Source organism: Typopeltis vanoorti, chromosome 6 (genome assembly GCF_054136105.1).
Source record: "Typopeltis vanoorti isolate ZY-2024b chromosome 6, IOZ_Tvanoo_1.0, whole genome shotgun sequence".
Classification (NCBI taxonomy): domain Eukaryota; kingdom Metazoa; phylum Arthropoda; class Arachnida; order Uropygi; family Thelyphonidae; genus Typopeltis; species Typopeltis vanoorti.
In genome coordinates, this window is record NC_143554.1 from 1,064,215 (window position 1) to 1,086,983 (window position 22,769).

A 22,769-nucleotide genomic window follows, 5' to 3' on the forward strand; every position below is an offset into this window, starting at 1 on the left:
AACACTATTAACAAAATTCTCTACAAGACCTCAATAAAAAACAAAGAATAAACCAGACTACAATAAAACTATAACCATTCCTTACATTAAAGGGACATCAGATAAAATAAACAGAATACTACAAAAATACAACCTCAAAACCTCCTTTAAACCTCCTGCAAAATTAAAAAGCTTACTCAACTCATCCAAAGACCCCCCCCCCTCTGCTGGCCCACCCTGGAGTATACCATATTTATTGCACATGTAATATGCCATATATAGGGAAAATAGGATGCACAATTCCTATCAGACAAAAGGAACATAAACGACATATTAAATATGATAACTTTGTTGAAGCTGGCCTTTCTGATCATGCCCTGAACACTTTACATAGAATTGACTGGAAAAGCACCAGTTGTTTACATCACACCAAAATATGGTATGAAAGCAAATTTAAGGAAGCCTGTGAGATTCTTATCAACCACCCCAATCTGAACAATAATGATGGTCTAAAAAATCCCAAGCATATGAAAGGCACATATTCTACCCACGGAACCTTTCTCTTTAAAGTTAACACGTTCGCTGCCAACTACGAGTATACTCATAGTTGGTAAACCAGCCACACAAGCCAGCTATGACGCTTACCGCCGGCAATGAGATTACTGTACTGACCTTGAAGAAGTGAAAATGCTTGGCTTGTGGAGCTAGCATCAAAACTGTGTATTCTCATAGATGGTATATGCTCTGCACAAGCCAACTACGAATATACTTGTATGACGCTTACCGCCAGCAACGAGATTACCATACTGACCTTGAAGAAGTGAAATTGCTCGGCGTATGGGAACAGACTATGCCGAAGTAGCGTGCAGCGAACGTGTTAACTATAGACAAGACTGTAGATAATCCGGAATCCTAAATCTAAAATAACAATTGTAATGTTAAAAATAGGACATCATTGTTACTGAAAGAAGACTATCTATAAGAAAGAATGTTTTTCTCATGTTATCTTAAATAGAATTTAGCTTTGATGTAGTTTCTAAATAATTAAGTTTTTTTTTCACTAGAGGTCATGCCAGTAGAATAACCAGTGATGAAATCATTGTTTCTTTAGCTTACTGTGTGTATTGTAACTCAGTTTGTCCTTGTATATTTGTATATACTCCAGATGATGATTTTAATATGAAGATCGAAACATCAGGAAATTAAAAGAGTTATTTATAACACAGTTGTGAAGTCCATAATTTCTAAAATGAATGCTGATCACCATGCAACACTAAAAGAAATGACTAGTATTGTAAGGAGAGAAAAATTAGAATTTGAGAGGAGACTGGCACTGAAATCCAGGGAAAATACCTCTAAAGACTTTTTTTTAGAGGAAAAATGATAGTGGATGGATTATCCTACTTGGTGGAGATGGGAATTGGGTGACCAAAGGAGATGACATAGTTGAACTATTTAATGATTACTTTATTAGTGCGTTCCATCCTGGTACTACAGACTTTATTCCTAGAAGGATAATGAGTGGTAAAGTGTTAGATGTGAATAAAGAGGATGCATTCTAAATACTGAGTATGCTAAATGCCAGTAAGACAGGAAGACTAGATGGAATTTCACCACTGTCTGTATTTCTTCTTCTGTTGTTAAGGTTTTGGAGAAATTGGTAAGATCTTGCATACAAAATTGGCAGATGAGGATAATATTATTTATGCAGGTTAGCATGAATTTGTTAAAAGGTGCTCTTGTTTTAGTAATCTGGTTACCTTAGTCCTTTCTTTTAGTGTTACATGGTGATCAGCATTCATTTTAGAAATTATGGGTTATAAACATATTCTACCCACAGAACCTTTCTCCTTAAGAGTTAACTATAAACAGGACTGTAGATAATCCAAAATCTTAAATCTAAGATAACAATTGTCATGTTAAAATAGGACATCATTGTTACTGTAGGGAAACTATCTATATGAAAGAATGTTTCTCTTATGTTATCTGTATTTTTTTTATATTATATTTTCACTAGAGGTCATGTCGGTAGAATAGCCGTTGTTCAATCATTGTCTCTTTAGCATACTATGTGAAATGTAACTCAGCTTGTCCTTGTATATTTGTATATACTCCAGGTGATGACCTTAATATGGAGGTTGAAATGCCGGGAAATTAAAATAGTTATTTATAGCACGGTTGTAAAGTCCATACTTTCTAAAATGACTAGTTACCTTAGAATAACAAGAGTAGTGGATGAGGGTAAGGAATATACTGTCATTTTTTTAAATTTTTTCCAAGGCATTTGACAGGATGCCACATGACAAGTTGATTTTTTTAAGTTGCATCATATGGGTTTGGATATTAGGTTAGTGGATTGGATTGGTGATTGGCTCTGTAATAGATATCAGAGAGTTGTATAAGGGGGAAGGGGAACAGCATCAAGGAGTAGGAAGGTTACAAGTGGAGTTCCACAGGGTTCAGTCCAGTAACCACTGCTGTTCAGTCTTTATGTCAATGATATTGTCACAGGACTTAGAGTGATGTCAGTTGTTGGCAGACGATGTGAAGCTTGGGAGGGTTATTTTAATAGTGCTGATGTTTTGAATCTTCAAGAGAAATTGGATTAGCTGGAAAGGTGGGGAAATGAATGGGGATATCGTTTTAATGAAACCAAAAGGAAATTTTTAAATATGGGATCCACAGATGGGATGCTTAATACTCACTTCATGGAGTTATACTGGAAGAAGTGGAGGAAGCAAGTTATCTTGGAGTGATTGTGAATAAAGAATTTGAAATTCTGAGAACATATTGCTAAATTTGTGAAGATTTCTCCAAAAATTGTTCTATTGTTGATTTTTGGTTATAACACCAAAACATAATCGGCACGCCATGGCAGGCTAGCTTACAAGTCAGCTCCCTCCAAGAACAGGTATACAGATATCTTGACAAACTCTGAAAAACGTCTGCGCCAAGTATGCCTATGTGCCGAAAAGCCTGTAGTCTGCATCCCTTTATCCACAGTTCATCGTAGAGCACATTTTCAGTGGTGGGTGTTGTATCCATAAAAATTGGACAAGACACCACTTACAGATGAAAGTTCTTTTAGTCTTTCTTCCAATTATAGATGACACTTGATCTGGCATGAAAGTAGTACTGCTTACCATCGTAATAATGTTCTTGAAAGGAATAGATACAGTTGTGCTGGAGTCATGGTGTGGAAGAGTTATTATGCTTGATTGATGCACCAAGCTACAAATGCTAGAAAAAGGGACTATGACTAGTGAACAATATTGCACCAAATATCTTCAACCTCTTGCTTGATTGTGTCATAGGCATAGAATTCATTTTTACGGATGACAATGCCACACCACATTGTACACGATCAGTAGAGATATTTCTGGAGACCAAGGATATTAATTGAATCAAGTGGCCATCATTCTTCCTAGATCTGAATTCCATAGACCACATTTGGGACACAATAGGGAGATGCATTGCTGCATTATTTTTGAAAGTTTTGAGGTTTGGGTGATAGTTTGATGGCTGACTTTTATCTCCCGTTTTGGGAATAGAAAGAATAAAAGCTTGCTTCTAGGCTGTGGAGTATATACTCTTAAATTTTTGATAGGATTCATGTAAGAGAAATTATTTTGAGGGGGGGAGAGAGAGAGATAGTAGAATTAAAGGCCATCCATTTAATTATACAAAGAGCATGGTAATTGAGTGAGAAGTAGATTTTTAATAAGACCCGTGATAAGTTAGTGAAATGCATTTCTGTTGAGAGGGATATGTGAAAAATATAAATGAGTGTATTGTACAATCTATCAAATGTGAGTTGTTCCCTGGGACATTTCTGAATAAATCTGTTGATTCTCTCAAGGTCTGCTATATATATATATCGTAGATTTTTAATATATAAGTAGATTTTTAATAAGACCCGTGATAAGTTAGTGAAATGCATTTCTGTTGAGAGGGATATGTGAAAAATATAAATGAGTGTATTGTACAATCTATCAAATGTGAATTGTTCTCTGGGACATTTCTGAATAAATCTGTTTATTCTATCAAGGTCTGCTATATATATATATATATATCCATTCAACTTAATTTCCTCATCTCTATATGCAATAACTTGTAATTTACATATTAATATATTTACAGTTTGCTGAATGGTGTTATGATTATGGAAAACATGGCTGTAGAACACCTGATCGACCCCTTTCACTTTTTGAAGGTAAGTTGGTAAATGTTACATTAATCTCTTCATGCTTAATGAAGAGATTAAGCATGCAATACAGAGATAAAAGGTATTATGGAGGCAACATAAGAGGAGTGATAATAAAACAGAATTTTAACGATATCTGATACTTAAGAAATTTATCAACTGCAATGATGTTTTTTTTTCACCCTAAAATGTATATTAATATATCTTCATTTTAGATTTGATTAAAACTTATAAAAGTTATAAACTGTGAAGAAAACATTGATTGATGTTCAGCTAGGAAGGCATGATTTTTATGTAATTCCCAACTGTGAATGGTTGTCAACTCCACTTACTATATTCCCTCATACTATTTTAATATAGAACAAAGAAATATGAGGTAGAACAGTATTTGGTAAAGTTTTCTGCAAAGATGGAAAAATCACAACTTCATGGTAGACTCAATAAATTAAAAAGGCAGTTCAGAAAATGAAAAAATCATTAGGTTTGTATCAAATAAATCAGCATGCTTCCTTGAGAAAATACATTGAAAACTCTGGCTAAGCTCTGTGAGTATAAAAGTAGCTAGATATAAGTTATGGGAAGACTTCTATTTAGCTACTTCAATGTAGCTTGTGTTATGCAGATGATGTTATACATGTAAATAAATCCCATACAATTTTGGTATGAAAATCAAGAATATCAGTAAAATCAATAAAAGGGTGTTATTAGGTTATTAAATGATATGTCAAATCTCCCTTCACTTGACAAAAGTAACCATGAAGTGATTACCTGGGTGGTTACCAAACATGTGAGGACTTCTGTGAGAAAAGGACATATGTGAAACTACAGGGCTCATGATTTTGAGAAGCTTGAAGCTGTAGCTCAGAAGATAGCTTACAGCTGTAGCATGGAATGAGAAGTTGGGTGGAAAGAAGATCACCACTGCTACTTGGGAGATATTCAAGAACTATCTAATAGAATCAGTGTCTAAATGTATTCCAAAGGGCAGAATGTTAAATAAGGTAGGTGTTAAATGGATGAATGAAGAAAATAAGCATGAAATATAGAGATAAAAGGCATTATGGAGGCAACATAAGAGGAGTGATGATAATCAGTTCCATAATGTTTTTATACAGAGATAAAAGAGAGAGAAAACACAGACAACAGAGATAAAAAGCCTTTATGGAGGCAACATAAGGAGTGATAATAATCAATTCCGTAAGGAGGACAAAGAACAGGCAAAGAGGGTGACTCAGTTGGTAAGGGTGGCAGAAACACAGTATGAGCAGCAGTTAGCTAATGAAGCCAAAAAAAAAAACTAGGAAGTTCTTTTGATATGTAGTCAGGAAAGAAAAGAATGATAGAATGATAGTAATTGGATAAAATGGTATAAGGACAACTGCTGCAGAGGACATATCAAGATATTTAATGAACATTTCATGAAGGTCTTTCATCCTTGCGAATGTGACATCGTGCAGAGTTTGAGAGCAGTGGATGAGATGAGGAGAGACTGACTGTGAGCAAGAGGTATATGGGGAATTGAGTAAACCAGATGTTGATAAGATTGTGTTACTTGATGATATATCAGCACGTATTTTGAAGGAATGTGCCAAGGAATTGACATCTGCCATGACATATTTGTTTAATATGAGTTCCTAAGGAGTGGAAGGAAGGCCAGATTGTACTGCTTCATAAAGTAAGTGACAGAGGGGAAGCATCAAATTATAGCTCAGTAGTTAGTTTGGAGAGGCTGGTGAGAACCAAGATCCAGAATTGGGTTGACAACAGTGGTATTATGGTTGATGGATAACATGGATTTGCTAAAGGGAGGTTATGTTTTAGCAATCTACTTATTACAATAAGGTGATGGCTTCATTGGACAAAGTAGATGTATACACAGTAGTTTACTAAGATTTTGCAGAGGCTTTTGATAGATTACTGCATGAAAAGATAATAGTCAAACTACAGCAGATGGGATTGGATATTAGAGTAGCACATTGGATTGGCGATTGGCTATCTGATAGATATCAGCAAGTTGTGTATGCAGGAGCAGCATCCCAGAAGATTAAAGTCACTAGAGGGGTATGTTTTAAGGCATTGCTGTTTAACCTGTATGTTAATGATATTGGAGAAGACTTCAATACGAATATTCAGTTATTTTCAGATGATACAAAGTTGAGATTAGTTATAAGGAGTGGAGCAAATGTTATTGCTAAAAAGAAGACTTGAATAGGCTTAGTGAATGGACATTGAAGTGATGATGCCAGTTCAATGTTGCGAAATGTAAGGTTTTAAATTTGAAAAACAAAGATAGAATGTAGAATTTACTCGGTGGGGATATATTGTTGGAGGAAGTAAGAGATCTTCGGGTGATGGTCAATAAGCATATGAAATTTAGAGGACATATTACCCAAATTGTGAGGAAAATATGATGAATTCTCGCAATGATGTAGAGGACAATAACTTGTAGAAGAAATGAGATTCTAGTTCCATTGTATATGGCTCTGATTAGGCCAAATGGATTACTGTGCACAGATTTTTTCACCTGGTTTTCAAGAGAATGAAGAGATGTTGGAAAGGGACCAGAGGTAATTGACTAAGATAGTGTTTGATCTCTGGAATGTTGAAAATTAAGAAAGGTTGAGAAGTTGAAATATACAGAGTCTAGTGGATAGCAGGAAGAGAGGTGATATGATAGAGATATACAAGTTGGTAAGGGGTTGTCTTAGAATTAATATTAAAGAGGTTTTTAATCAGAAGAGCTGATAATAAGTGAGATGACATCTCTCCCACCAGTTGGAGAGAGAGAGTGACCATGTGGTTTTGACATGGAAGATGAAGACATGCAGGAATTACAAAGAGACGGGAATATATGTGGAAGTATAAGGCAGGTGATTACATTAGTCTTAGACATCAACTTAGGAAAGTTTCATGGATGGAGGAATTGGAAGGCCGGAATATCATTAGTGCTTGGGAAATTGTGAAGGAATATTTGTTAGCAGCAATAGTAAGCTGTATTCCACAAGTGAAAAAGAGGACACAATTTGGTGTAAAGTGGATGACTAACAATATTAAACAGGAGCTGCATGTGAAAAAGAGGCTATGGAAGAGATATAAGTAGACAGGTGAAGAGCAGATGCATGAAGAATATAAGACACAGGCCAGGAGAGAGTGACTGGTATTGTAAGGAAGGTGAAACTGCAAATATGAGAAGAGATTGACCCTAAGATCCAAACAAAATCCTAGGAAATTTTTTAGCTATGTGGCCAGTAGGAGGAGAAATGATTGTGAAAGAATGACCTTGTGGGATAAAAATGGGAATAGAGTGACTGATGCAGAGGACATAGTGTAATTGTTCAATGAACACTTTATTGGTGTATTTCATTCAGGAGGAGTAAATTTTAATACTAGAAGGATAGGGCGGGTTTGAGGTTAAGAGGTGCAGGAGGAGAGCGTGTTCCAAATACTGAGCAATCTGGATGTCAGTAAAGCTATGGGACTGGATAGAATTTCACCACGAGTTTTGAGAGAATGTGCTAAAGAATTGACAGCTCCTTTGACCTGGCTTTTCAATGAAAGTCTGGCTACAGGAAAGGTGCCCAGAGAATGGAAGGAAGGTAAGATAGTCATAAGAGCGGTAGCAGACTGGAAGTGTCTAATTATAGGTAAGTTTGTGTGTCATCAGTTGTTAAGATCTTGGAGAAATTAGTTAGTTAGAGACCGTATACAACATTGGCAGATGAGGGTAATGTTATCTGTGAGAGTCACATGGATTTGTGAGGGGGGGGGGGGCACTCTTGTTTTAGTAATATGCTAGCCTTTTATAATAAAGTTACAAGAGCGGTAGATGAGGGAAAGGCATATACTGCCATTTTCTTGGATTTAGCGAAGTCATTTGACAGGGTGCCACATGATAAGCTGATATTTAAGTTGTGGCACATGGGTTTTGATGTCAGGTTGGTCAACTGGATTCAGGATTGTCTGTCCGATAGCTATCAGAGAGAGAGTTGTGTATGTTGGGCAGTTTCAACATACACAACTCTCTCTCTCTGATACAGGTCCCAGTACTGAGCCCTGTGGGGGCTCAGTACTGGGACCTGTATTGTTTAACCTTTATATCAATGACATTGTCAGTGGATTGTAGTGGGGGGATGTTCAGTTGTTTGCAGATGATGTGAGGCTGGGAGGGTTATTGGTAATAGTGCAGATGTGGTAGTTATGCAAGAGGATTTGAATAAGCTGGACATATGGGTAAATGAAAGGGGGGTAACGATTTAATGCAATGAAATGTAAGAACTTGAGGGTTGAGACACATCAGTGGGACAGTACATACTCTATTGGAGGAGGTATACTGGAGGAAGTAGGGGAGACTAGAGATCTGGGGTTGATGATTGATGAAAACCTGAAATTCAAGGGACATATTGCAAAGGTGGTGAAGGTAACTATCATTCCGTTGTATAAGACCCTGATCAGACCACACTTAGACTATTGTTCTCAGATTTGGTCTTAAGGATTGGAAGGGAATAAATTAACTGTGGAAAGGATACAGAGGATACAGATAACAAAGACAGTTTCAGGACTTTACAATGTTAGTTATGAGGATCGGCTGAGGGAATGTAGACTGCAGAGTTTGATGGATAGAAGGGGCCATCCCTGGAAGTTATGAAAGGAAACTGTGAGCAAGAGGGTGAGGAGTTGTTTCTTTGCATGGAGGGTGGTTGAACTGTGGAATGGATTGCCTGATAGAGTGGTGAGAGCGAGAACGGTCAACGAGTATAAGCAGTGGTATGATAGACTTTGTGTTTCATGGGAGGGACCTCCCACATTGAGTCTTAATAGACTTGTGTTTCCTAGGAAGGACCTCCCACAATGTGTCTTTTTACTCCTTGGAGGCATAAATAATAATAATAATAATTATAATATAAGATGGTGGGAGATTGGATGGGGAAGAGAACAAGAAGTTATCACTTGAAGCTGTATAAGGAGGCTGTGAGCAAGGGAGTGAGAAGCAGGTTTTTTGCATGGAGAGTTATGGGTGATTGGAATGCATTAACTGGGAGTGTAGTGTTTGCAGAGAATATGAATGTGTTTAAGGCACTGTATGATGAGCTATGTGCATGACAGAGGACCTCCTAGATAAGGCTTTGACTCCAAGCAGTTTTAGGATAATAATAAAAAGACATTAACCTGGAAAACTTCAACTGCATTCTCAATGGAGAACCTACAGAACATGTAAAATATTTCAACTATTTAGGTACAATTTTTAAAGAAGATGGTAAATTAAATTTGAAAATGGATAACAAAATGAATAAACCAAGTATGGTCAGAAGCAAATTGAATCAATTTATGTGGAATTGTTGAGAGAAATTAGCCAATATACTATATAACAATATACAAGGCAGTGTTCAAACTAAGTTTTGATTTATGGACTGTTCCTATATCTTCATTTTTAATCAAATTAAAAAAAAGGAAGCTATAAGAAAAGAACTTGACAGTGTTAACATTCAAGATGGTGTGAGCCGGGCTGATCTATAGTGGTATGCTCATGTAAACAAAATAGTAAAAGAATGGCTAGTAAAAGAGGTGTTTGGTACCAGGATGGCAGAAAAAATACAAAAGATGCCACATATTATCACATATCTAGGTGGATTATTGTGGTTAAATGTGTCTTAAAAGACTGAAACGTGTAAGAAAATTGTAATTAGAAAGTATATTGCAAAGATAATTGTGTAGTACTATCATATGCATACTATTATTCTGTACACTTCTTGAGGGTGCATATCAGTATGATGATGATAAGAAATTTTACTTCTACTTTACTTGAGTATCTCATTGAAGAAATCAGCATCTGTTCTGAATTTCACTAGCCAAACAAAAAATTTTAAATTTACATTTTGTGTCCTGTGAACATACGTTACTTGATTTTATTTCAGAAGCTCTCTCTCTCTCTCTCTCTTACACACACACAGATAAAGTAAGAAACAGTTTTTTTTTTTTTTCATAAAAAATGCTCACAATGACTGCTCATATAATGAGCGACTGCTTGTAATACTACTCTTCAGTTATAAATAGTAACTAGATTATTATGTTTATTTTTTTTCTTGATATGCATGGAATAACCAGTCTCATCACATTAGGTTTCATTCTTACAACATCGTCTCTCATATCTTATCTTGAATTCATTTAATATCTTACACTCACTATCCACTCTAGCACTCTTTTCTAGAAGGTTAGCTAGTTGCATACAAAGGTGGAAGGATTTTTCGTACAAGAAACTCTGGTTATCGATCCTGCAAAACGAACTGGCCATAAGCACTCACACAATTAACAAACATAATAGACTGGCCTCATATGTACCACACACCACAAGAAGACATTGGACCTCATAAGTTTCCTAAGAACACCCCAAGCAAACTTCCAGATATGACCTTGACACATGCTGCAAAATCTCTTTACCAAATTGTGTGTTGTTTCTGTCATCTCTCCTCTCTTTATCTATTCCTCAAACTTTGAAGACCACATTCCTCAAGTCTCCCCTCATATTCAACTCTGCAGGCCGGTATCATTTTGATACTCACAGCTGAATCTTTTCATTTGTTTCCCCATCTCCTTGGAACCCCAGTATCCATATCTCCACACAGTAATCCATATGCGGTCTTATCAAAGGCTTGTGAAGTGGAAGAAGAACTTCCTTATTCCTACAAGATAGTATTCTCTATAACTGTGCTGTTATGCAATGCAGTGGCTTAACCACTTTAGTAAGTACTCCTGAATTTTAACTCACTATCCACAATTACCCTGAAGTCTCTGACTTCACTGACTATATCTATTAATTTCCCATTAATATAATACTCTATCTATAATGTCCTCCATACAATATTGGACTGGCATTATCATTGTCATTTGAAATATAACCCCTTCTGTTCAAACCAGTCTACATGGATTTTACATTCTTTGAATCTTTCTAATTTATTATCTCTCTCTCTCTTCCGCTCATAGCAGGTTGAGTTCTTCAAAGACGAATTTTTGAAATTTCTTTCTGACTGCTGCCTTTTTATAAAGTTCTCTTATGGAGTTTAAGTGGGTGCTTTCTTTAATGTTGTCAATCCATTTCTTTCTTGGTCTTCCTCTGCTGGGCTGTCCTTCAATTCTACCATTTAATAGTATGTTTGGTAGTCTTTCTGGGTTCATTCTAGAAACATGTTCAAACCAACTTAGTTGGCTTTTGTTTAGTGCTGTAATTATTGTGTCTTTAAAGTTTAGTTCTTCTCTGACTTTTTTCATTTGTTTTTCTTTCTGTCCAGTTTGTTCTATTGATTTTTCTTATGCTTTTCATTTCAAAGGCATTGAGTTTATCCATTTCTTTTTCCTTAAGATCCAGCATTCTGAGCCATAGAGTGCTATGGGAATTATTATTGTTTTATATATCTTTAATTTGAGTTCTTTGCTTAATATTTTTTGTTCCATATTTTTTATAGTCTGCCCATTGTTATCCATCTATTATTGATTCTGTGCTTGATGGTTTCGAAATAGTCTAGATCTTCAGTGATCATTGATCCTAGGTAATTGAACTGCTTTACTTGTTCTATATTATTGTTTCCTATGTTCATTTGGATTGATTACTTCCCTTTTTCTTCCTATTACCATTAGTTTTGTTTTACTAAAATTGATTTTCATATATTTGTTACTTGTTTGATGCAGCTTGGTCAGGATATTTTCTAATTTTTCTTGGCTGTCTGTAGTGATAACTGTGTCATCAGCATACTTTAAATGTGTTATATTTCTTCCATTTATAGTTGTATAAATGGTGACAGTTGAATAAATATGGTGACAATGAACAACCTTGCATAACTCCTTTTTTAATTGCTAGTTGATCTGTTTCTATGTTTTATTATTTACTATTGCTTGTGTTTCTGAATAGTAATTCTTGATACAATTTAATAGGTATTTGTTGAACCTCTGTTTTCTAGAATTTTAATGAGTTTGCTTCTGTTTATTGAGTCAAAAGCTTGTTTGAAGTTGATAAAACAGTGGTAGAGTTTTTGTCTCTCATAAGATCTGCTAATCTGTTTAATGTGATGATTGCATCTATTGTGCTTCTGCTATTTCTAAATCCCATTTGCTCTTCTTACATCTGTTCTTCATAGGAATGTTTAACTTTGTTTTGAAGAATCCTAATGAATATTTTATAGCTTAGAATATTTAATGGCTTAGAAGGGTGATAGGTCTATAGTTAGTGCAGAATCTGACATCTCCTTTTTTGTGGATGGGTATGATCTGGCCTGTTCTCCATTCTGTTGGTAAATTTCCTTTCTTTAGTATTTTGTTGAACAGTTCCCTTAGGTAATTTATTATGCTTTCTCCCCTTTTTTCTAGAAGTTCTATTTGAATATTGTCTATGCCTGGTGCTTTATTATTTTTCATTTAATTAATCTAATTAAATGATTATCCATATTTCTTTTATTGTTTCATGGTTACTTATTGTGGTTCCATCTTTTTGCAATATTGAAACTGGGTTGGGTGAGTATGTTCTAGTTATCTCTTTAACTATTTCATATTGTATGCTTCTTCACATATTCCTGCTTTTTCTTCTAAATATGTGATTTTTGCTAATCTGCATTTTTCTTCTAGTTCTTTTTTCAAATTTTTGTATGATATTCTATTTTCATCATCTTCTTTTGAGAAGTTAGTCGTTATCAATTTATCATCAGCAGCAAATAACTGAATATCATGCTGAAGACCCTCCTCAGGGTCTTCAGCAAGATATTGTGTATCATTGATACACGCTGCTTGTAAAGAAGTCAAATGACATCATAGTGTGAGAAATAAACAGCCGTAGCACACACCTTAATAAGATATAGGACCTCCTTTCGCAGCGATGACTGCAGCAATCCTATAGAGCATACTTTCCAAAAGTGTACCATGGCGATCAATGGGAATTTTGAACCATTCTTCCTGTGCAGTTACAGCAGCAGCCTTATGACACAGCATGTTGTCTTGCTGAAAGAGACAATGGTCAATTCTATAGAAACACCACAAAGTAGAAAGCATTGTGTTGTCCAGAATTTTCAGATACCTCTCAGAGTTAAATGTTGTGGCACCACACACAAGGTTCGAGGCCAAACCAGGATAAAAAGAACCATACCATACATTTTGGTAAATGATAGAGACAACTACCGTGTTTGAGTAAAACTTTAGTTTAATATAAACCAAAATCTAATACTCGACATTTTGACCTCCATATCAAGGTCATCTTGATACTGACAGGTACTGATTTTTCAACACTTATTGGCCTGACCTCTGGTGAAAAAAAAAAAAAAAAAAAAAAAACCTTTTCTACATCAATGCTAGAGTCCTATTATTATTATTATTTATAATTCACTGTATCAGTCTTAGATTCACCTTTGTATAATGAAATTAACTAGTCTCCTTCCGCTCATTAGGAATCTTGCATCTGAAAGTTAAGTTGAACTAGGTCAGAGGCTTTGCTAGCTGTTCTGTACATTCCTTCAGAGCCAGCCTGGTTGGCTGAGTGATTAGCATACCTGCTCTCCAACCAACCAACCAACCAACAGGTCATGAGTTTGAATCCCACTGTGGGCATAAATGTTTGTGATTGTCTTACCTTGTGTACTGCTATAACCTTTTATATAGCACATTATGACCTTTGCTGTCCTTGCATCATCACACTCCTTCAGCATCTATGCCAATATCCCATCCACTCCAACTGCGTTTGAGTCAAGATCTTGCAACAGCTTTAATATTTCTAACTAATCTTCCTATATTCTTTCATCCAGCTCTCCTCAGGCATTTAGAGAGCTGATGGATTTGTCTGGAATGTATACTTTACTGTGGTAATCACATAACAACTTAGCTATTTCTTGTGTATCTAGCACTTTTCTGTCATTCACTCTTTTCACAATAGAGGATCTGCAACATTTTGTTTAATGTAGCTCTTGTGTTAAAGTGTTATTATCCACTTAACTCTCGTGTGATAAATTCTTGTAACTCTGGGGATGCAGTCAGATATAAATATGTATATATAAATAAATATATACAATAATATATTATATATACAGTGATATCCTGAAGTTACACGGTAGGTGGGACCAACAAAAAGGGCATAAGTCGAATTCACGTAACTCTGGGTATAATTTTGCATATAATTTATATATACAAATATACAAAATATTAGTTAATAGGGAACAAAGGTTTACAAAAACATCTATTTTTTTAAGAAATATAATCATAATTGTAGTTTTTAATACATAAAAAAAAAAGAAAGTTATTTCGATGTCGATGGTTTCATAAAATCTAATAGATTCGTCTGATGGCATAATGTCTTTTTCATGTCATGAAAAATTTCTTCATAGTAAGCTAATGATTTTTTTTTATTCCTTGCCTTGTGGCTACAATTCGTTCCTTGTTAGAATCTATGTCCTCCAAAATATATAAACCTTTCTTTTATGATTGTTCTTACTGTGGATTCCTGTAGATCGAACTTCTTTGCTAGCTCACAAATTTTCATTCCGCCTTCAAAATCCTTAATAATGTTGAGTTTTGTTTCCAAAGTCAATGTTTTTCTTTTCTTGCTAGCTGTAGAAGAATCAGACTTGCTTCTTTTGGACGACATTATTATTTTTTATGTGATAAAATATTTATCAAGAACATAACATTAAACAATTGCAAGGTTTGTAGACTATAAAAATCGTGTATGAATGGAGGCCGCACGAAACACGTCAGTGCTTGTTCACAGCATGTGCGACACTGGTGAATGCAGCTGGCACCAGAAAGATACGACTAGTGGTGAAGCGGGACGGGAATATGTACATATAAGAAACCACGTAACTCCGGATACACATAAGTCAGGGTATGACTGTATATATAATATATATTATATAAATATAATAAATATATATAAATGATAGTCATCCTCCTCCTTGTGTCCATAAAATTTATCTGTCTGTGTTAACTCCTCCATGCGAAGCACCTACTCATGGCAGAGGAGGACCCCCCCCATTTGCAAGTACTGCCCTTTTATATCTGCTTTCTATAAATACCCTTGTACTAACCATGCACTGTTAATTTCTCTACTACACAGTTTCTTTCTAGTACATTGCCTCAAGGTGCCTTCTCAGTTTATTATAATTGCCTGCTTTTAGTTCTACATATGCCTCTTCTTATTCAAAGCACTCACCAATTGAGGCTTAATAGTTAACTCATTTATAAATGGATTTACAGATGCTGTTAATGGATCCAGTGTTCTTGTACTGTGAGTCTCTTCCATCATGTGATGCTAAGGACTCATGGTACAAGAACATTAGATCCCTGAGTTACCCTTGAGTAATTCTATAAATTAATTTCCCTCGTCTTGCATTCCTCCTCCCCCCATTTGCGGGTACTGTCCTTTTCATTCTTATTCTTTTTCTTTACTTTTCTTCCCATATTCTTTGTTCAACCTCTCCTGAATGTTTTTACTGTCCTATCTTCCACAGACCACCATCATTGAGATCCAATGCCTTGGCACTGTCTTTGCCATGCAATGCAACATGTAGACATCCAGAAAGGAAGGAATATCCGTTCTTGATATTATGCTAGTATAAAATCCTGGATAGCCCTGGCAGTCCACTCAATCGTTGCTTGCTGGAGAATAGACATCCATGCTTGACTGTAAGGGATAGATAGCTCTGGCAATGAACCAACAAATAATTTTTCATCCTCTTGTTTATCAAGTCCTCAGCAAATCCCACCAAGTTTAGGAACCATTAGAACATAAACAGAAAACATCAGAGACACCAACAAATATGCCATTTTTCCCAATCTTACATTCAACAGGGGAATGTCCACTTGGAAAAAGGTTGCACTCTTTTATCCAGACAGGTTTGGAATGGTTGGTGGAATCTCCAAAATCAGTCAAGAAAACTCCATTCAGGAAACATTCTTGTTGAAGCAGCAACACAATCTGAAAAAGTACTTTGTGCAACATCTATTGGAGAATACCAATTACAGTCATTTCACAAAACTAAACTTTTCTAGAAGCATAATATCAGAGCGGGACCTCCTCGGTGTTCCTGATGAGATCTGCTCTGCATTGAAGGACCAAGGAGTGACAACCATAAAGATATTCTTCACACATAAAGATGGGTGCCTTGTTCCCACCAAGAATATCATCCTTACATTCAACACACTGAAACCACCAACACTTAATGAAAGCAAGTTATCTCAACTGCCCAGTTAGACTCTACTTCCTGAGCCTTTTGTGCTATTTTAAATGTCAGGCATAAGGTCATTCTCAGATGACAATAAAAATCTGCCAATAAAAATCATGAGAACAAAGATTGTAAGCGCAAAATATGAAAATACCCCAGTTATGAGAGTTATCACCCAGCCTACTCCCAACTGTGGCAAAAGTGGAAGGATGAAAAGCAAATACAAAAAAAAATAAAAATGAGCAGAGCATCCCCTGAAAGGAGACAAAGGGCTCCATACCACAAAAGTAATAACATTTAGTGGTAAACCCTCTTATGCTGAGAAGGCAACTATAAAGGAATGTGCTAGTGAGCCAAGCGCTGTGGACGTACCTAAGAAGAGCTCCTGATTCAGATAAGTTATTCTAGGAATAATTAATTATATATGCATAATTGTAGTAAGAATGGCTGTAAACGTTGTGTGCTACCGGTGTTATTAGTCTGGGGGATTTTTCTTGCCTAAACTTAATTACGAAATTGTTATTATTAGACCTAGTAACTTGCAGGGGGAAAAAAAAATGGCGGCGGCATTGTCATTCCATGATTTTAATTTAGATTTCAGTCGTTTCGTTAAGTGTGAGGTCTGTTACATGTATTCCTTCGATTACATAAATGATTTGTAGATGTTTAGTGTGGATGGAAGAAGGGTGTGTGAAGTGTGACCTGAATGAGGAACTGATGAATGCAAATATGAAATTGATGACAGAAAGTGTTAGTAATGATTGTGTCGCGAGTGCATGTTTGAAAGAGAAGGATGGTGAGAAATAGAGGCGAAAAAAAAATTTTTTAAAATCAGGAAAAACGAAAAAGAGCGATTTGAAAACTGTAACGGATGTTAAAAGGGACGAAAGTGAGGCGAGAGTGGTGGAAAGAAACGAAATTGAGAGAACAAATGAAAGTAGAAATGGCATGACGCAGAAATCACAAGTGAAAAAAATCTAAAGAATAAATGATAGCGAAAAAAGAATGAATGATGGCGAAAGTTGGACGCATGTTGGACTGAAAGTACTGAAACAAAGAAAGATGAATGAGAGTAAAAGTGAGAAGAATGATAGCAAAAGTTGGACGCATGTTAGTCTGAAAGTACGGAAACAAAGAAAGATAAATGAGAGTGAAAGTGAGAAGAATGATAGTGAAAGTTGGATGTATGTTGGACCGAAAGTATGGAAACAAAGAAGGATGAATGAGAGGGAAAGTGAGAAGAGGGGGGTTGAGAGTTAGAAAGATATAATGATAGAGAGAATGCGTCGCGAGATTCGGAAAGTGAATTGGATTGGATGAGGCAATAAATGAAATGGATGCGGAATGAAATTAAGAGAATTCAGGTCAAAACTATTAAAATAAATCATAATGGCATGAAAGAGTTAACGAAAGATGAGCAAGTGGCGTTGTATGGCGACTCCATTATTAAAGGTCTGCTAGAGGATAAAATGTACAAGGTATGTTTTCCAGCCAGTAAAATGAGTAGAGTGATTGAGGCATTGGATATGAGGCGGGAATGAGCAAAAGAATTAATTGTATTAATTGGTACAAATGATTTGAGAGAGAACAAAGAGCATGTCAGAATGAATGTCAGGAGGCTGCTTGGAAAGATAAAAGAGAATAGTGTGACAGGAAGGGTAGTCAGTGTGTTGCCTAGGTACTATTGGGATGAAATGAGGCAGAGAGCAATGATTATGAATGATATTCTGGCTGAAATGTGTGAGGAGATGGGAGTACAGTTTGTTAATGTGTGGAATGAGTTTGAGGGATGAAGTGAGCTGTATGGGAGCGATGGACTGCATTTGAGTGGTTATGGTGTGAGTCACTTGGAAAGACTGCTGCTGGAAGGTAGAGAAGTGAATAGAGAGAATGAATCAGATCGAGAGGGGAGTGATGTGGAAGAGCAGGAGAGTAAGACAGGAGAGATTGAAGAAGTGGAAATGAATGGGGAAGTGAGTGGTATGAGTATAGAAAATGAGAGAATGGGTGTGCAAGAGGAGCAGAGAAATGGGGAGGCTCAGGGTGGACAGGGGTACACAGCGTGAGAAAGGTGGATGCTCCAAGAGGAGGTGAGAGCATGTGTAGGCAGGAAAGAAATGGGATGACCAGGGATCAAGAGGAAACAGATGAAATTGAAAAAGAGTTCTAAAATGAAGAAGCAGAAAGGGAAGTGCCCCAGTCCAGCATGGAGATATCATATTGAGTGAGTGGTATCAGTGGAACTAGCTGTAGATACAGAAATGAGCTGTTGTGTTTGTATACCAATGCTACAAGTATAAGAAACAAAGCGGATGAAATGGTTGCACTATTTGCGTCTGTTCACCCAAAGATTGTCGGAATAAGTGAGACATGGTTAGATGAGGACGACATCCTGACAGGAATAGAGATGGAAGGGTATGATAGGTTTCGTGAGGATAGAAGGGGTAAAAAGGAAGGGGGGAGTGCTATTGATGATAGAGAAAGAGTTATGTCCATACAAGGTATTGATGCAAGAGGGAAATAGGGCCAGTGGTTTTGAGGCAGTATGGTGTGAGATAGAGGTGAATAGAATCAAATGCTTGGGAGGGATGGTGTTATAGACCAGGAAAGGTGGGTGGTGGTGATAATAAAATGTTATATTCAAATTAGCCAAGCAAATAAGAAAAGGGTGATCATTATGGGCGATTTAAATTATGGCAATATAGACTGGAATGAAGAGATAGCAACTGGAAGTAAAGAAAATGAGTTTCTTGAATTTTTGAGGGATAACTACCTCAGACAGTATGTAACAGAGGGCACATGAGGATTAAGGGTCTTGGATTTGGTCATCTCATCAGAGGATGTAATTATAAATGAGGTGTCAAATCATTCACCAATTGGTGAAAGTCACCATTAGGTGATTACCTGGGTGATTGCCAGCAGTGCAAGGATCCCTGGGAAAAAAAGGTATATGTGGAACTACAGGGGGGGGGGAATTATGAAGAGCTCAGGAGACAGCTTGCGGGTGTAGCATGGAATGAGGAGTTAGCTGGAAAAGAGATCAATGCAGCTTGGGGGATTTTCAAAAACTATTTAGTAGATGCAATGTCTAAATGTATTCCAAGGGTGAGAAGGTTAAATAAGGTAGGTGTGAGATGGATGAATAAAGAGATTAAGCATGCAATACAGAGAAAAAAGGGCATTGTGGAGGCAGCATAAGAGAAGTGGAAATAACCAATTTCATGTGGTCTACAAAGACCAGGCAAGGAGGGTGACTTGGTTGGTGAGAGTAGCTAAAGAGAGGTATGAACAGCAGTTAGCTAATGAAGCCAAAAAGAATCCTAGTGAGTGCTTTCGATATGTAGCCAGCAAAAGAAAGAATGATTATGGAAGGATGACATTGATTAGAGGAAATGGTATAAAGACAGCTGTTGCAGAATGTGTGGTGGAGATACTTAATGAGCAGTTCATAAAGATCTTTCAATCTTGTGAATGTGACTTCATGGAGAGATTGAGAGCAGTTGATGATGGGAAGGAGAGACTGACTGTAAGTGAGCAAGAGGTGTTTGGGGAGTTGAGTAAACTAGATGTTAATAAGGCTGTGGGACTTGATAATATATCACTGTGTATTCTGAAGGAATGTGTCAGAGAGTTGACACCTGCCTTGACATATTATTTTAATATGAGTCTTGCACTTGGTCAAGTTCCTAAAGAGTGGAAGGAGGGCATGATTGTGCCACTTCATAAAGGAGGTGATGGAACTCAAGCATCAAACTATAGGCCTATCTCTGTGTCAGTGTTGTGGTTAAGTTGTTGGAGAAGCTTGTGAGAACTAGGATGCAGAGTTGGGTTGACAACAATGGTATTATCTTTGATGGATAGCATGGATTTGCTAAAAGTAGGTCATGTTTTAGTTATCTACTTACTTAATACGAAAAAGTGACTGCTTCCTTGGACAGAGGAGAAGGATACACAGTAGTATACTTAAATTTTGCAAAGGCTTTTGATAGAGTACCTCTTGATAAGTTGACAGTCAAACTAGAGCAGATGGAGTTGGATATTAGATTAGTGCATTGGATTGGAGACTGGCTATCTGATAAGTATCAACAAGTTGTGTATGGGGGTGCAATCTCCAGGAAAAGGAAAGTCACTAGTGCAGTGCCTCAGTGGTCTGTTTTAGGGCCATTACTATTTAACTTGTATATTAATGATATTGGCGAAAATTTCGATGGAGATATTCAGTTGTTTGCAGATGATGCAAAGTTGGGATGAATCATAAAGAGTAGTGAAGATGTTGTGGCCTTGCAAGAAGACTTGAATAAATTGAATGATTGGGCAAGCAAATGGGCATGTGAGTTCAATGTTGCAAAATGTAAGGTTTTAAAATTTGGAAAACAAAGATGGGATGCAGAATTTATGCTTGGTGAGAATATATTGTTAGAGATGGAGTAAATAATAGATCTGGGGGTGATAGTGGATAAGGATCTAAAATTTAGGAGACACATCGCCAAAATTGTGAAGACAACACAAAGGCTTCTGGGAATGATGCAGAAGACACTGACATGTAGAAGTAGGGAGATTCTTGTTCCATTGTATACAGCTTTGATTAGGCCACACATGGACTATTGTGCCCAGATTTGCTCACCGGGTTTTCAGAAGGATGAAGAGATGTTGGAAACGGTCCAAAGGCGACTGACTAAGGTAGTTTCTGACCTCTGGAATGTTGAGTATGAGGAAAGATTGAGAAGAGGTAATTTGCAGAGTCTGGTGGAGAGAAGGAAGAGGGGGAGATATGATAGAGACCTACAAGTTGGTAAGGGGGTTGTTATAAGATCAGTGGTGAAGTTCTACAGAGAATAGTGGGAGATCAGGGGAGAACCAGAGGTCATCCCTAGAAACTATATAAAGAGGGTGTGCGTAATGGAGTGATAGGCAGGTTTTTTCGTGCAGAGTTGTGAATGATTGGAATGCCTTGCCTGAGAGTGTGGTGTCTGCAAGGAGTTTGAGTGTGTTTAAGACACGGTATGATGAGATGTGTGTGATGAAAGGAACTCCCAGATGCATCTTTGACTCCATGAGGTGTTGGGAAATAATAATAATAATAATAAAGAAAGTTTCAATAGGGACCTTAACCCATATGCCTGTCCCACCTTCTCACAACTCCAGCATCTCTTGAACCGTATGATATGCTTGCTGTCTCTTTAGAATGTATCAAAGAGAAAATTCAACTAAAGAGTTACACTAAATGAGAATCTGTTAGTAAAAAAATAATGGAACATTCAGTGCAGAGAATCAATGACATGCCTCCAGATCCATTAGTAGATAAGATGGATATGTCTGTTTCCCCAACCATCACAAGAAGATAAAATGATTAACCTAATGTCCTAAGGTACATATGGACTATCAAATCAGCATACACCAATGTAACAGCAACAATTCATTTTAGTGGAAACATCTCTGCTGTGGAAATATAGTAAACCCTCGATTTAACGGACAAAATTTCTGGCTCGTATATCACATGAAAATTAACACTCTGTTAATTTTGAAATGCTTTTAACCAAGATTTGCTTATAATTAAATTAACAGGTTATTTTTTTATTATTAATTTCCTGTTATTTTTAACAAATTTTAGCGAATAGGCATATGTGGGAAAAAACACTATAGTTATTTAGCTGACATAAATGAGTCACCACTCATAAAACATGTTTGGCGAATGATTAGGACATGATGACACCAATCGCACTGTAAATGTTGTGTGGTGTGACTTTCTGCAGCCATTTTATTACACACATTTTTGTAATTTTAGGGAGTTAATTATAAAAAAACAGCAGAATTCAAAAGTTCAAAAAAAACTTCATAGTTTTTTTCAAAGCAGGATTAGCTAAACCAAGCGCCTCAACATCGAACATTAACTTATCTAAAAGTGTGGTAAATAATTTTTTTGTTATTACAGTGCTAATATTGATAGAATTGCAGTATAATGTTACAGATTTTTTTATTTTAAAAAATTCCTGATTTAATAGACTTTCAATTTAATGGACACCTCTTAGCCTCTATTAGTCCATTAAATTGAGGGTTTACTTTACAGATCAGTGTAAGACAAAGTGACACAATATACCTAGAACTATTTGTAGCATATTTAGAAAAAATATTCAGACTTTTGGGGGAGTCGAAAAATAAATGGGAGAAATTTAAACCATTCATTTTTGCAGATAAATGACAATGTTATCTTTTCTTAAATTCCAAACAAACTACAAACTTATATCTGTGAACTCCAAAAACTAGTGAAACAGCTGGCATAAAAGATAGTCTAAAAAGATCAAAGTTATATTCAGTAGTTATGTGGAAAGAAAAATAATAAAAATCGATAATTAAACTGAACAAGCGAATTACTACATATGCTTTAGAATAATGGATAT

The 22,769-nt window shown here is 36.3% G+C and overlaps 1 protein-coding gene across 4 annotated transcripts in view; it reads left to right on the forward strand.

Moving 5' to 3' along the window:
• Positions 1-22,769, forward strand: part of LOC150105243 (lanC-like protein 2) — a 309,805-nt gene that overhangs the window by 257,571 nt on the left and 29,465 nt on the right. For all 4 annotated transcript variants that reach the window (XM_090394012.1, XM_090394013.1, XM_090394010.1 and 1 more), the window contains one exon: positions 4,120-4,192. In XM_090394012.1, the coding sequence (XP_090250138.1) occupies positions 4,120-4,192 (73 nt within the window). The remainder of the gene's footprint in view (positions 1-4,119; positions 4,193-22,769) is intronic.